This window comes from Microtus oregoni, unplaced genomic scaffold (genome assembly GCF_018167655.1).
Source record: "Microtus oregoni isolate MIOR12 unplaced genomic scaffold, Mior012 000014F_ref0000157, whole genome shotgun sequence".
In the NCBI taxonomy this organism is placed as follows: Eukaryota; Metazoa; Chordata; class Mammalia; order Rodentia; family Cricetidae; genus Microtus; species Microtus oregoni.
The window spans coordinates 22,117,301-22,130,528 of NW_024543073.1; the positions used below are offsets into that span (position 1 = coordinate 22,117,301).

At 46.1% G+C, this 13,228-nt stretch overlaps 1 protein-coding gene and 1 pseudogene across 1 annotated transcript in view; one reads left to right on the plus strand and one right to left on the minus strand.

The window, feature by feature from the left end:
* Dmgdh (dimethylglycine dehydrogenase) overlaps positions 1-13,130 on the minus strand; it is a 74,681-nt gene extending 61,551 nt beyond the window's left edge. The window contains exons 1-4 of the mRNA XM_041663446.1: positions 13,019-13,130; positions 9,338-9,506; positions 3,364-3,462; positions 668-832 (exon numbers count right to left, since the gene is read on the minus strand). Of these exons, the coding sequence (XP_041519380.1) occupies positions 668-832; positions 3,364-3,462; positions 9,338-9,506; positions 13,019-13,104 (519 nt within the window). The 5' untranslated portion in view covers positions 13,105-13,130. The remainder of the gene's footprint in view (positions 1-667; positions 833-3,363; positions 3,463-9,337; positions 9,507-13,018) is intronic.
* LOC121455769 lies at positions 4,382-4,960 on the plus strand (annotated as a pseudogene).
* Positions 13,131-13,228: the final 98 nt, after the last annotated feature.

The following is a 13,228-nucleotide window of genomic DNA, read 5'->3' on the forward strand; positions in this document are numbered from 1 at the left end:
TCAGTGGATTCTCTGCAGGAAATTCAAAACTGATCTAGATCTTCCCCCGGCACAGTCTGAAAGGGAAGTGCAGCTAAGGGCTGGGAAGTGTATGAGGATAGCACAGGGCTTCTTGAGTTTTAAAAATTCAGAAAACCCTTTCTAGAACCATTACAGCAGGATGCCACTCTCGTTGAAGTTCCCCAACAGACAGCTGGTGTGTAAAACTTCAGTCTGAACGGTCTGGTACTAAAAAGGCTTTGAAATGTCTCTTTAGCCAACGTGGGCAGAACTACAGGGTTTTCATTGCCCCTGCATATGCTATCAAGTAACAGCTCACCGTGTGATTTGCCCACATTCCAGGATCAGCCACCTAATATTGCCATTCTAAATGTACGCACGGGCTACTTTTACTTTTATCTTACCAAACTCATAAATTCATGGAACTCACTAAAATACAGTTTTAAAATAATTTTAGTTCAAGTTGACGAAGTGAAATTGCTCTTTAGATAGATACCTTGTTCAAGCAGGACGGTGGTGGCACATACCTTTAATCCCAGCACTCTGGAGGCAGAGGCAGGTGGATCTCTGTGAGTTCGAGGCCAGCCTGGTCTACAAAAAAGAGTTCCAGACAGCCAGGGTTGATGCACAGAGAAACCCTGTCTCGAAACAAACAAATAAAAAATACCTTGTTCATGTTGAGCAAAGGGAACATCTCTTGGATTTTTTCAGGCTCAATGATATACTGTTCAGTGGCATGCCAGTTGGTCCGGGTCATTTGATATTTAAATTCATCTACCCTTACAGGAGTCGTGGCAAGTCTGATACTGCCTGGTTGATGGAATCCCACCACCTGTGACAATAATGCCAATAAAAGCACATCAATAAACTTCCCCCTGGCGCTCACACACACATCTCCAGCACAATGAAAGCACAAGCGAGTAAAAGAGAAATTTACTATGTAGCTAACATAATGATTACACAAAATATTTGCAGCTTATGAAAAATTATTCATCCGGCAGCAATTTACCCGGTGTTCCTATATGCCAGGCAGCACCGAAAGCCTGAGGTGCAGGGTGGATGAGAGAGGCAGAGCCCCTGACTGATGGAACTGTCCATCTGCAGCTAAAGGTGGGGCAGGTAAGAGCATATGGTTGCATGGACTGAGGGGTTCAAGTGCAGAGTAGACAAGCAGCACATGAAAAGGAGAAAGCCGGAGGATTTAGGGAGGGACTACAGAGAGTCCACATGCTGCTCTGGAGAGAGCAATTGTAAGTCATCACCCAATTGGCATTTCTTAAAGTCTTTCTATTTGAAAAATTTCGGTGGGTCATGGAACAAAGGGCAGCCCTGATCTTCAAGTTGCTCACATCACACTCCGCAGGAAAGAGCAACAGTAACAGTGGGACAGTGTGCTAGAACAGTGTGCATGCATGCTGTGTGTTAGAACAGTGTGCACACATACTGTGTGTTAACAGTGTGCATGCATGCTGTATGTTAGAACAGTGTGCATGCATGCTGTGTGCTAGAACAGTGTGCACTCATGCTGTGTGTTAGAACAGTGTGCACTCATGCATGCTGTGTGTTAGAACAGTGTGCATGCATGCTGTGTTAGAACAGAGTGCACGCATGCTGTGTGTTAGAACAGTGTGCATGCATGCTGTGTGTTAACAGTGTGGATGCATGCTGTGTGTTAGAACAGTGTGCATGCATGCTGTGTGTTAGAAGAGAGTGCACCCATGCTGTGTGTTAGAACAGTGTGCATGCATGCTGTATGTTAACAGTGTGCATGCATGCTGTATGTTAACAGTGTGGATGCATGCTATGTGTTAGAACAGTGTGTATGCATGCTGTATTTAACAGTGTGGATGCATGCTGTGTGTTAGAACAGTGTGCATGCATGCTGTATGTTAACAGTGTGCATGCATGCTGTGTGTTAGAACAGTGTGCACTCATGCTGTGTGTTAGAACAGTGTGCACTCATGCTGTGTGTTAGAACAGAGTGCACGCATGCTGTGTGTTAGAACAGTGTGCATGCATGCTGTGTGTTAGAACAGTGTGCACACATGCTGTGTGTTAGAACAGTGTGCACGCATGCTGTGTGTTAGAACAGTATGCATGCATGCTGTGTGTTAGAACAGTGTGCATGCATGCTCTGTGTTAGAACAGTGTGCACGCATGCTGTGTGTTAGAACAGTGTGCACTCATGCTGTGTGTTAACAGTGTGCATGCATGCTGTGTGTTAGAACAGTGTGCACATGCATGCTGTGTATTAGAACAGTGTGCACACATGCTTGTGTTAGAAGCATGAGGGGTTGGTCGTCTGTGTAGCTTGACACAGAAAGGTGGTTCCAGTTAGAACAGGAAGGAAGAAAACAACACAACTTTAGAAACCAGGTGTGAGAGCACCCAGGACATTCCAGAAGTATACACTGTTGAGAACAATTAAAGCACATGAGCAAAGGGAATTGAGGCAAAAGAGAATGTTAGAAAGTCGGGAGATGAGGACTGGGAGCCTCAGACCCTGCTAAGTCTTTGGCCTTGATCCTGCAGACTCTGGGGAGCTTTTAGTGGCCTTCAGTCAGAATAAATGCATTCAAACATTAAGAAGCCTTTGATCTTAGCTCATGGAAACTTTTTATTTTGTGATCACAGTCACTATGAGAAAGGATAAAGACAAAGATGGGGAGGGGGACTTAGCACGCTGTTTCTAAAGCCATGCGGTGGCAGTCAGCGCACCGTCAAATCCTGTGCAATCTACTTGCTGGAGTGTTCCGACTTCATATTCTCTAGGTATGGAAACTGACTAAACAACATTTGAAACATTGTTATTATTTCTTCTGCTGTGGGATAATCCTCTTGCACATTGTAAAACCTTGTCACTGGAATTGGTTTAATAAAGTACTGATTGGCCAGGAGCCAGGCAGGAAGTATAGGTAGGGTGGCCAAACTAAAGATGATGGGAAGGAGAAAGGCAGAGTCAGGAGTCACCAGCCAAATGCAGAGGGAGCAAGAGATGAATGTGCCCTGCTGATAAAGGTACCACCATGTGGCAGCGTGTAAATAAGGAATGTGGATTAACTTAAAAATGTAAGTTAGCTAGTAATAAGCCTGAGCTATTGAACAAGCATTTGTAATTAATATGAACCTCTGAATGATTATTTGGTAGCTGATGGGTGGGAGGGAAATGTCCGACTACACTCTTTCTTTAAAAAAAAAAATGAAGAATAGTTAATTACATGGGTAATATGCTTGAAGAAATTAAAATGGTGTTAAAATCAACCTTGGTTCTTACCTTTCTTTCTCTACCACAGCCAGCCCTGCACATGGATTCTATATCTGAGTGACTGACCTCACGGACAACTTCAAACTAAAAGCATTTACCTGTCCAGTTTCTTCTTCCAGCTTCTCGTACAGTTTGATGCTGTCATAGTGTATTTTCTTCAAGTTTATCCCGGGGTGAAAGTAAGTTGTTAAACCTGCCTGAAGAATAGGGAGAGAAGAAAATGCTGAAATAAGTCGGCACAATGTTGATAACTCCTCTGCTAAGCAGCAATTTCATGCTGCTGAGACCAGAAGGAAGTATAGGGTGGGTGCAAGAAAGAACACATTGGTTGGAGGCCGCAGAGCAGATGGCTTATCACATGGTACAGGAAGCAACTTCAGTCATACAAGTAGAGTAAGAGCCAGCCCACAGATATGTCCAGGAAGAGCCTAAAATTCATTAGGGAAAAGGTGAAATAGAGTGGGTTAGGTGGAAGGTTTAGAGCATCTGCTGTTGTTGATTGCTTTTTATCTGAAATTCATGGGACCAGAACTGTTTTGATTTTAAGTTTGGAGACCAGGAAGATGGCTTGGTGGGTAAAGGTACCCAATGATCTCCCAGAGTCCACTGGGTCTTAAGAGAGGACCAACCACTGTAAATTGTCCTCTTGAATTCATGGCACGTGTCAGTAAATAAGTGCATGCACACACACACACACACTCACACACACAAACACACACACACAAACACACACACACACACACACACACACACAGAGATAAATTAATTAAATGCTGACTGGTGGTGGTGCACGCCTTTAATTCCAGCACTTGGATCTCACTACAGATGGCTGTGAGCCACCATGTGGTTTCTGGGAATTGAACTCAGGACCTCTGGAAGAGGAGCCAGTGCTCTTAACCTCTGAGCCATCTCTCCAGCCCTAATCCCAGCATTTGGGAGGCAGGTAGATCTTTGAGTTCAAGGTCAGTCTGGTCTATGGAGTGTGTTCCAGGACAGCTAGGGCTACACAGAGAAACCTTGTTCGGAAAAACCAAAACCATTAATTAATTAATTAACTGTAATTGAAAAACAAAAATAAAGATTTTGAATTTTAAAATTATGAACCAGCGCAGAGCAATGGGCATCTCTCGGGACACCTGGCGAAAGCACTGCAAGATGGGGGTAAGAGAAAGCCCGACCACAAGAAGCAGGAGTATCCTGCTGCCAGTGCTAAGACTGGCCCTCATGGTATACACAGTCCAAGTGTATAAGAGGCAATAAGAAGTGCCATGCCCTAAGAGTGGATGTGGGAAGCTTTTCCTGGGATTTTGAATGCTATACTCGCAAAGTAAGGATCATTGATGTTGTCTGCAATGCATCCAAAGACCATCTGGTCCGCATCAAGCATTGTGTTTATTGACAGCACACCATACCAAACAGTGGTACGAGTCCCACTGTACACTGCCCCTGGGCTGCAAGAAGGGGGCCAAGCTGACTCCTGAAGAGGAAGAAATATTAAACAAAAAACAATCGAAGAAAATTCAAAAGAAATACAATGAAAGGAAAAAGAACGCCAAGATCAGCAGTGTTCTGGAGGAGCAGTTCCAGCGGGGGAGCCTCTTGCCTGCCCTGCCTCAAGACCAGGCCAGTGCGGTGGAGCAAGGCAAGGAGCTGGAGTTCTAGCTGAGGAAGATCAAAGCCCAGAAAGGCAAATAAACCATCATTCATAACTCATGTAATAAAGGTGTTTATTGTTCTACATCTAAAAAAATATATTTGTGTATACATAAAAATGCCCAGGTCTATACAAAAAAAGAAATCTGTATTTCCTAGACACCTTACATATACATTATATTATACAGTACAAATAACCAAATAGGGAGCACCTATTAAATATTGATTAATTATTCTTTAGGAAAGATTGATAAATATTAGAGATCTTGTAGCCCCTCCCGTCAACTCCAAGAGATGCAATGTAGCATCCAGATCAAGAATTCTAGGCAATTACTGAAGCAAGAGTTTTCTTAATTAAGTATCTGGGGTCTCATTTTTCAGCTAATTTATCTTGGGGAGCTCATCAGAACACAATCTGTTCAAACTCAAATCCATTTAGGAATATTTATAACTTTCTCCTAAGGGAATTTGAGTCTCTGAAACTCAAAACTATTTCCCATTAAAGTCAATCAACCAGTGTTTAGAAACCAGAAGCTCAATGCTTCCAATCTTGTCGAAGTGTCTAACATACACACGAGTGATGCTTCTGACAAAAATCCCATCCTGTTTCCGAAGGCATCTTGTAGCGCTGCCCTGGTGAGAGTATTGGAATGTTTCCACCACAGAACTCCTGCCAGAGTCTTAGAAACACGGCCGAACCGCTCTTTCCCTTTCACAAGCTTGGGATTTGGTGTGCATAGGAACTTTCCTCATCCAATCAGTGAGCATCTCTGGCCTTCAGGTATCTACCACTGACCCCAATTCCATCTTCAGTGCATCTTCCACCCGTCAATTGAGAAAATGAATGCTCACGAGTACTGGCCAGAGCTCTGACTACTCCTGGAGATCCTGTAAGCCACAGGCCTGGAAGAATCCAGGCTTAGTCAGCGTTTCTATTGCTGTGAAGAGACACCGTGACTACTGACTGCAAAGCTGAGAAAGGAAAACATTCCACGGGGGTTTGCTCGCAGCTTCAGAGGTTTAGTCCCCTGCCATCATGGCAGGGATCACGGTGGCACACTTGCAGACATGGCAGATGAGAGTTTTACATCCGGATCTGCAGGCAGCAGGAAGAGAGAGACACTGGGCCTGAGCTGAGCTTTTGAAACCCCCAAAGCTCACCCCAAGTGACCCACTTCTTACTTCAACAAGGCCACACCTACTTCAACAAGGCCACACCTACTTCAACAAGGCTACACCTACTTCAACAAGGCTACACCTACTTCAACAAGGCCACACCTCCTAACCCCTCTCAAGTAGCCCCATCCCCTAATGCCCAAGCATTCACATATATGAACTGGAGTAAGGGCAATTCCTGTTCAAGCCACCACACCAGGCCACCAGAAAGTCCCATTCTTTATATCCACCTATTATGTATTTTCTGTCCCCCTACCTCAGAAACTAGAGACTAATGAATTTTCATTTGAAAGAATCACACGGACTCACTGAAGATATTTAGCCCCGGGTACTTTGTTTAGGGAACACACACAAGTCTATGAGTCAATTCAGAATCTGCAAATTTTTGTTGACGTAAATTTAAAATAACAAGAAAGGAACACTCTTCCCTATAGTGCAATGACAAATACCAAGTAAGAAAAAACTGCAGGAAAATCATGAAGGGTTGCTAAATAATGGGGGTGTGTTGGATGTCAGCTCAGGTTGTGACCCCCTAGTCTAATATGTTTCCTGTCTCTCAGGGGCCTCTACTGCCTCAGAGAACCCAGCCATTGGCCTAAGCCATCATCTATCACAGTGGCTCCAAGTCCTTTATTCATACACGCATGCTCAGTTAGAATGTTTGCACATAACCACTAAAACATTCTCATGCTTTTATTTACACATAACATGTAAATATAGGTTACTGTATTAATAGAGATCATAAAACACACTAAATGAGCTTGGGATGAGTGAAGAATTTTAAATAAATTTCATCTTAGTTACTGTGCCGGAAAGCGTGTGAATATTAAGCTCATGAATCACATTTTCGATAGAGCATGGTGATTAACGCACTTCATTATTGAGCTGTGTACACGGGATTGAAAATACAGCCTGGTTCTGGGCTTGCTTTACATCCAGGGTGGCTTATTTGTTTGTTTGAATTCCTTTGTGCTATAATCGGTCTCCCTATATAGCTCAGGCTCGCATTAAACTCTCAGTCTTCTCATTGATGTGAGCAAATACCAAAGGAGAAGCCACTAAAGGAAGAAAAGGTTTATTTTGCCTTCCGGTTCACAGATTACAGTCCATCATGGTGGGTAAGGCCCAGAGCAGAGGGGAGGGTAGCAGACGATGCTGCATCTGCCCTCAGAGAGAGGTGAGTGCTGGGTCTGAGCGCTCCTTTTCCTTTTATTCTGATGGGGACCCTGGCATGATGCTTCCCACAGTCAGGGGTCATCCCACATCGATTAACACAATCTGGCAACCCCTCACAGATGTGCCCAGATGTTTGTCTTCTAGGTGATTCTAGAGCCTGTTAAACTGACAAGTGGGATTAGCTACAACATTCTTCCTTGTCCTCTTGAGCGCTTGAGAAATCTCAGGGAACCCTGTAATCTACCCTGAAATGCAAGCCTTATCTGTCAGCTAACAAATAAGTCTTCCACTTTAATGTGTACCTGCCCCCACTTAGCAGTTGGGAAGTGTGAGGCAGTAGAAGCACCATTTGCTTCAGTTGGCCTCTACCTAGAGGTTCTTGCCTGGTTAACCTCAAAGTCCCCTTAGGACCCTTGTAGCTACTCCCACTGTTTAGTGTCCTCTCCTGTAGCTATCTCCCTAACTGCTCCTCCTGTGTTCTGTACTCCCTACCAAGTTTCTTCTTTCTTCAAGGCTCAGGCCCACTCTTAATGCTTTTTGTGCCTGAGACTAGCTCCAGGAGGGCAGGACTGCTCTGCTGCCTTGTGACCTCACTTCTGGGACTGGCCATGGTGCCCTAACATGGTCTTTCAGTCTTGAATGATGACAAAGTACACACTGAACTAGTTGGGTTTCTGCCAACTTGACACAGTTATAGAGGATGGAGTGTCAATCAAGAAAATGCTTCCGTAGGATGGGGCTGTAGACAAGCCTGTAGGGCAACTTCTTAATTGGTGATTGACATGGGAGGGCCCAGCCCAGTGTGGGTGGTGAATGGTGCCATCCCTGGCCCTGGATGCTATAAGAAAGCAGGCTGAGCAAGGCATGGGGAGCAAGCCAGTAAGCAGCACCCCTCCAGGGCCTTTGCATCAGCTCCTGCCTCCAGGTTCCTGCTCTGCTTGAGTTCCTGACCAACTGCTTTTGACCATGAACTGTTAGATAAAACTGTGAGCGAAATAAACGCTTTCCTCCCCGAGTTGCTTTTGGTCATGGTGTTCCATCACAGCAACAGTGACCCTAAGGCTCACACTAAGAAAAAAAATAGAGGAGGTAAACTCGCTTTTAGGACAACATGAAGTCTACACAGAAAGTCTAGTTTAGGGACACGAGACAAGCCTAGGGAACCAGGGCTTCTGCAGGCAGAAGGAAGGCAGTGGGGAATCAGTGAAAGGAGGTACCAGTGCTGGGAAGACCGCCACGGGCAAGTGATGCGGTGCCCCCCCCACACACACACACTGAGTGAGGATGAGGGATTGGAGGGAGAGGAGCTGGACTTGATGCTATTTTGGGGGAGCACTGGCTGGCAGATGTGTGTGGGCTGACTGTGGGACTAGAGACTGCAGCCAGCTGAGCTTGAGTTGGAGTGTCAAAGTTCTCCTGCATTGAGACTTGACACCTGCCCTGTGCTTCAAGTGTGTGCTGAGCATGAGGAGGACCTCAGAGAGAGTTCCCCTTTCCTCTCCTCACCACAGGAAAGCTGAATATGAAAAGAGATAGCCAATGAGGCAGAGCTCTTCGGGGAGAGAAAGCAACAGACAGGCAGACAGACAGAGACAGAGAGCGAGCATGCGCATTTGCAATCAATGGCTCTTCCTTTCCTATCCCTTGCCGACTCGCCTTGCAATACGAGAGCCATGCTAACCCAGGACCTTTACCTAGGCCATTCTCCAGTGCCACCCCAGCATGCTGCGTCACTAGAACAGTGACAGAAACTGCCGACAGGGTGAGACTGTCACAAAATACAAAACAAACCCCACTCAGAAAATGGAAACCGAGGGAAATTTCCGGAAGTTACCCTGGGTAGAAAGTGGCAGAGCCAGGATCAGAATCCAGAACCCACATGTTCACATAAAGGATATTTAAATAGTGATTTCCCACTTCCTGGAAGCACACCAGTCGGGTGACAGTACACTTTGTGGTGAGGTGAAGGTCCCTTGCTCAGCAGAACTCTCTGTAGGAGCCATGAATGGGAAGAGCTAGTGCACAGTTTGGGGGCATACATAGGACATTTTGGGCTGCTTTCCTTACTGCGTGCCAGGTAGAGCCAGCCGTGAGCTCCGACTTCTCCAGCAGGACCACATCTCTCATCCCTGCTTTGGCCAGATGATAAGCCAGACTCACGCCCACACAGCCGCCTCCAATGATCACCGTCTCTGCCTTGTCCTTCCATTCTGGGGCTGAGGGTGGGCTTTCCTGCCTGGAAGACAATGTTTTTAAGGGTGACTCACTTGCAGAGAGCAGGTCCAGCTATTCCCTTGCTTGCCTGTCTCTAGGACTTCACGCGTGCAGGATGCATTTTGCACTCAGAAACCTGGGGCATCTGCGCCCTGACTAGGTGCCCAGCATTGAATGCGGCTCAGGAAATGAGCAGTGGTAGGTGGCGGTGACTGCTTCTTTCTCAACCTAGACATCATTTTCCTCTTCTGAAAAACATTCTGGCCAGGCGATGGTGGCACACACCCTTAATCCTGGCACTCTGTAGGCAGAGGCAGGTGGATCTTTATGAGTTTGAGGCCAGCCTGGTCTACAGAGTGAGTTTTAGGACAGCCAGGGCTACACAAAGAAATCCTGTCTCGAAAAACAAACAAACAAAAAATCAAAAACCAAACAAACAAAACCACCCATATGCTGGGACTGGGGCTCAGCTGGTCAAGCGTTTGCTGTACAAATATGAGGGCCTGAATCTGATCCTCAGGTTCCACGAAAAGTTGGGTATGTGGCTCCCATCTGGAATCTCAGCTCTGGCCAAATAAAGACAAGAGGATCCCTGGGTATTACTGGCCAGCCTCCCTGTCCCAGTCAGCAAGAGACTCTGTCTCCAAAATTTGGAGAGCAAGTGAAGAAGGCACCCGACCTCTGGCCAGCACATGGCCACACCCCCACGCACACCTATTGATTTCAGTCTTAGAAAAGCCCTAATCTTCATGCAACTTGGCACTTGTTCATCTTCTTCTCTCTGATGCTCCCCAAGCTGCAGGGAGATGGATGGAGAAGCACCCTCCTCTTCTGGCATCTCTAGCCATCAGTTTATAGGATGGCCTTCCTGGATTCACTGTGAGCTTTTGGAAGGCAGGGGACAATATTTGTCACTGATCTCAGCCCTCTCTCAATGCCCACATCCAATATGTATGTCCCGTGAACACATCAGATCATGCGCATGACTTGTTCTCAGCCCTCTACTGGCACCACTTCTCTGTACAAGTCCCTAAAGGATGGCATCCTGGCACTGGGTAGAGGGGTTTGTTCGTTATTGCCGCATTTCCTTCAGAGTATTTCCTTTTTGATATTTATCAAAAGTCCTTACATCCCTGCTGTGTGTAGGGCTGGACACGCAGGGCCTCAGAGCTCTGAAGCTTATAGCAGACTGGGGAGATAGAACAAGTCAAACTGAAAATGCGTGCATTGCAGCAATGAAGCACTCTTTGAGGGAAGGTACGGGTTGCAGGAGCGTCCATCAACAGGAGAGCATGATGGAGGTGGATGAAGAGGAATGCAGGAGCCAAGGGGTAGGGCAGGAAGGCTCCCCGGCTGTAGGGGCAGTTGTGGGCAGTCAGCACAGGGAAGGGCTGGGCTCTGAAAGGCCATTGAAGCTGCATGTGGAGGGGCCTCAAGGATGAATCTGGCTCTCCTTAACACAAAGAACACTCACAAGTCCTATGGAACATAACCAAAGGATGTGATTTACTAATTCCTTAGTTCCTGCTTTCTTTCCTAGTCACCAACCTCTTTACTCCATTAGTGTCACAGTATGAATTAATAAGAATTCTGTGGAAATTCTCCATGGTATATTTGTTGGCACCAAGCCAAAAGGTGTCATTTTAAAGATAAGGTTTTGTTATTGTTGTTTTGCTATTTTTTTTTCAATGAAGGGTTTCTCTGTGTAGACCCAGTCGTCCTGAGACTCGCTCTGTAGACCAGGCAGGCCTCGAACTCAGAGATTTGTCTGCCTCTGCCCCCTGAGTGCTAGGAATAAAGATGTGTATCACCACCAGCAGCTTAAGGAGAAATTTCAAAGTGAAAAAAAGCAGACTGGAACCTTCCTTCAGACTGACATGGTAGTGGCGGCTGTGTTTGTCTAAATACACCTTATCTGGGAAAAGATGATCTGGTTATCTGACGAGGATTAAATTGTTGAGCTTCTGGATGTCTCAATTCTAAACTGCCTTCATAGTTTGTCAGATTTGATGACATGGGGTGTGACTTTGTATTCAGACATACAATTTCAGACTGACAAAAAAGAAAAACTTGTAGAAATGCCTCATAGAGCTCTCTTTTGTTGTGGTTGTTTTGGTTTGGTTTTCGAGACAAAGTCTCACTAAGTATCTTCCACAACCTACAATGGCTTTGAGGTTGACATCCTGTCTCAGCCTCCCGAGTGCTGGAACTTCAGGTTTTTGCCGCCACAGCCAGCCTGTCTCAAAGTTGTTAGAAGAGAAATGTCATCTGTGATGACTCTCAACATTTTGGAATATATGCATGTGCCATGTGCATATAAACACTCCCATGCCCATGAATAAAGACTTTAATGTTACACTGTATTTGTCTAATCAGGTTTGAACAAATAACCCAAGATGAACACCTTTCCATTTCCTTCCGTATTAGGTGAAGTCTCCCAATTGGGATGCTTTTACAGCTTGTACATCCTTCTTGCGCTGTCTTTCACTTAGGGTTTGCAAAGATCCTGAAAGCCAGGCAGAGGGGTATTAGCATCCTGTTTTTGCTGATGAGGAACTGTGCTGGGCCAGCAGCTGCTGTGTCTGAAGGAACCAGAACTCTCTGCTGTTCTGGAGGCCCTGCATTCCCAGAACCAGGAACAAGCCCACACCACAGGCACTATGTAAAAATCTGTCGATGGAAGGATGGCCAGCTGCTACTCAAAAGCAATCCTTGCACACCATAGGCTGTACAATGCAAACGGAGTCAGTACCTAACGTTTGTTGAGTGACTCTTTGAATAGGAGCCTCGCCTTGCCACCGTGGGTGACGTCAGGAATGAGTACAGGAAAATCAAAGATGTTGTTTTGCTCTTCTACATACACAGACGATTCCATCTCACGTATGAAGTTTCACAACCCTGCTCTAGGAGCCAAGGAAGGAAGACATGGGTAACAAGCACCCACCGGCAAAGCATCCTAATCTTACCCGAATCTCACTGTCTTTGGGCAAGTTTGTTGCTGTCCTTTGATCTTTCAAATGACCTAACTCTTTCCCTAACAGTTTTGTTTTAAAAAAATTAAAACAAAAACAGACTCTCTATTTGCCTAAACACACGTGCGTTAAAAATGCCAAGTTTACGTTTTCTGCGTTACCAACCAACCCGACCTAAGCAGTCTAATTGTTAATGAGTATACTGATTAATTATATTATAGACTATTGATCAGATGAAAAACTATACAGCCATTCAAAAAAATAAGGCAAATCAATGCACCCTGGAATAGAATAATCTCAAAGACGGATTAACATTGAAAACAAAACAATGATAACAACCACCATCAAGGTGGGAGTATATCGGAGGCCGTTTGAACACAGGAGACAGGTTCCTACAGACAGACATCCACACGCTGCCCATTGCTGACCGGGTAGGGCTTGGGGCCAGAGAAACTGACAGTTTTCCCTGGTAGTTGTAGGTAATCCCAGGAGGACTCCAGCCGGTTCCTGTTGGGAGCTTAACGGGTCCCCTCTTCCACACCTGCAGGCGGTGACCACTCACCCTTCCCGGCGGCCGGTGGAAGTTAGGCGCCCAGGGCAGCCCCGCAGTGCCAGACCCCGTAGCCTCAGCGCGCCCGGGCGGAGCATGGCGGAGGGGAGGCTAAGCACCGACAACACGGACTGTGGCCTTAGGCAGGAGGCAGAAGGAGTGGGGAGGGAGAGGGCGGGAGGGGGTCCTCCCACAGAGGGGCGGGCTCCGGCACCGAGGCGC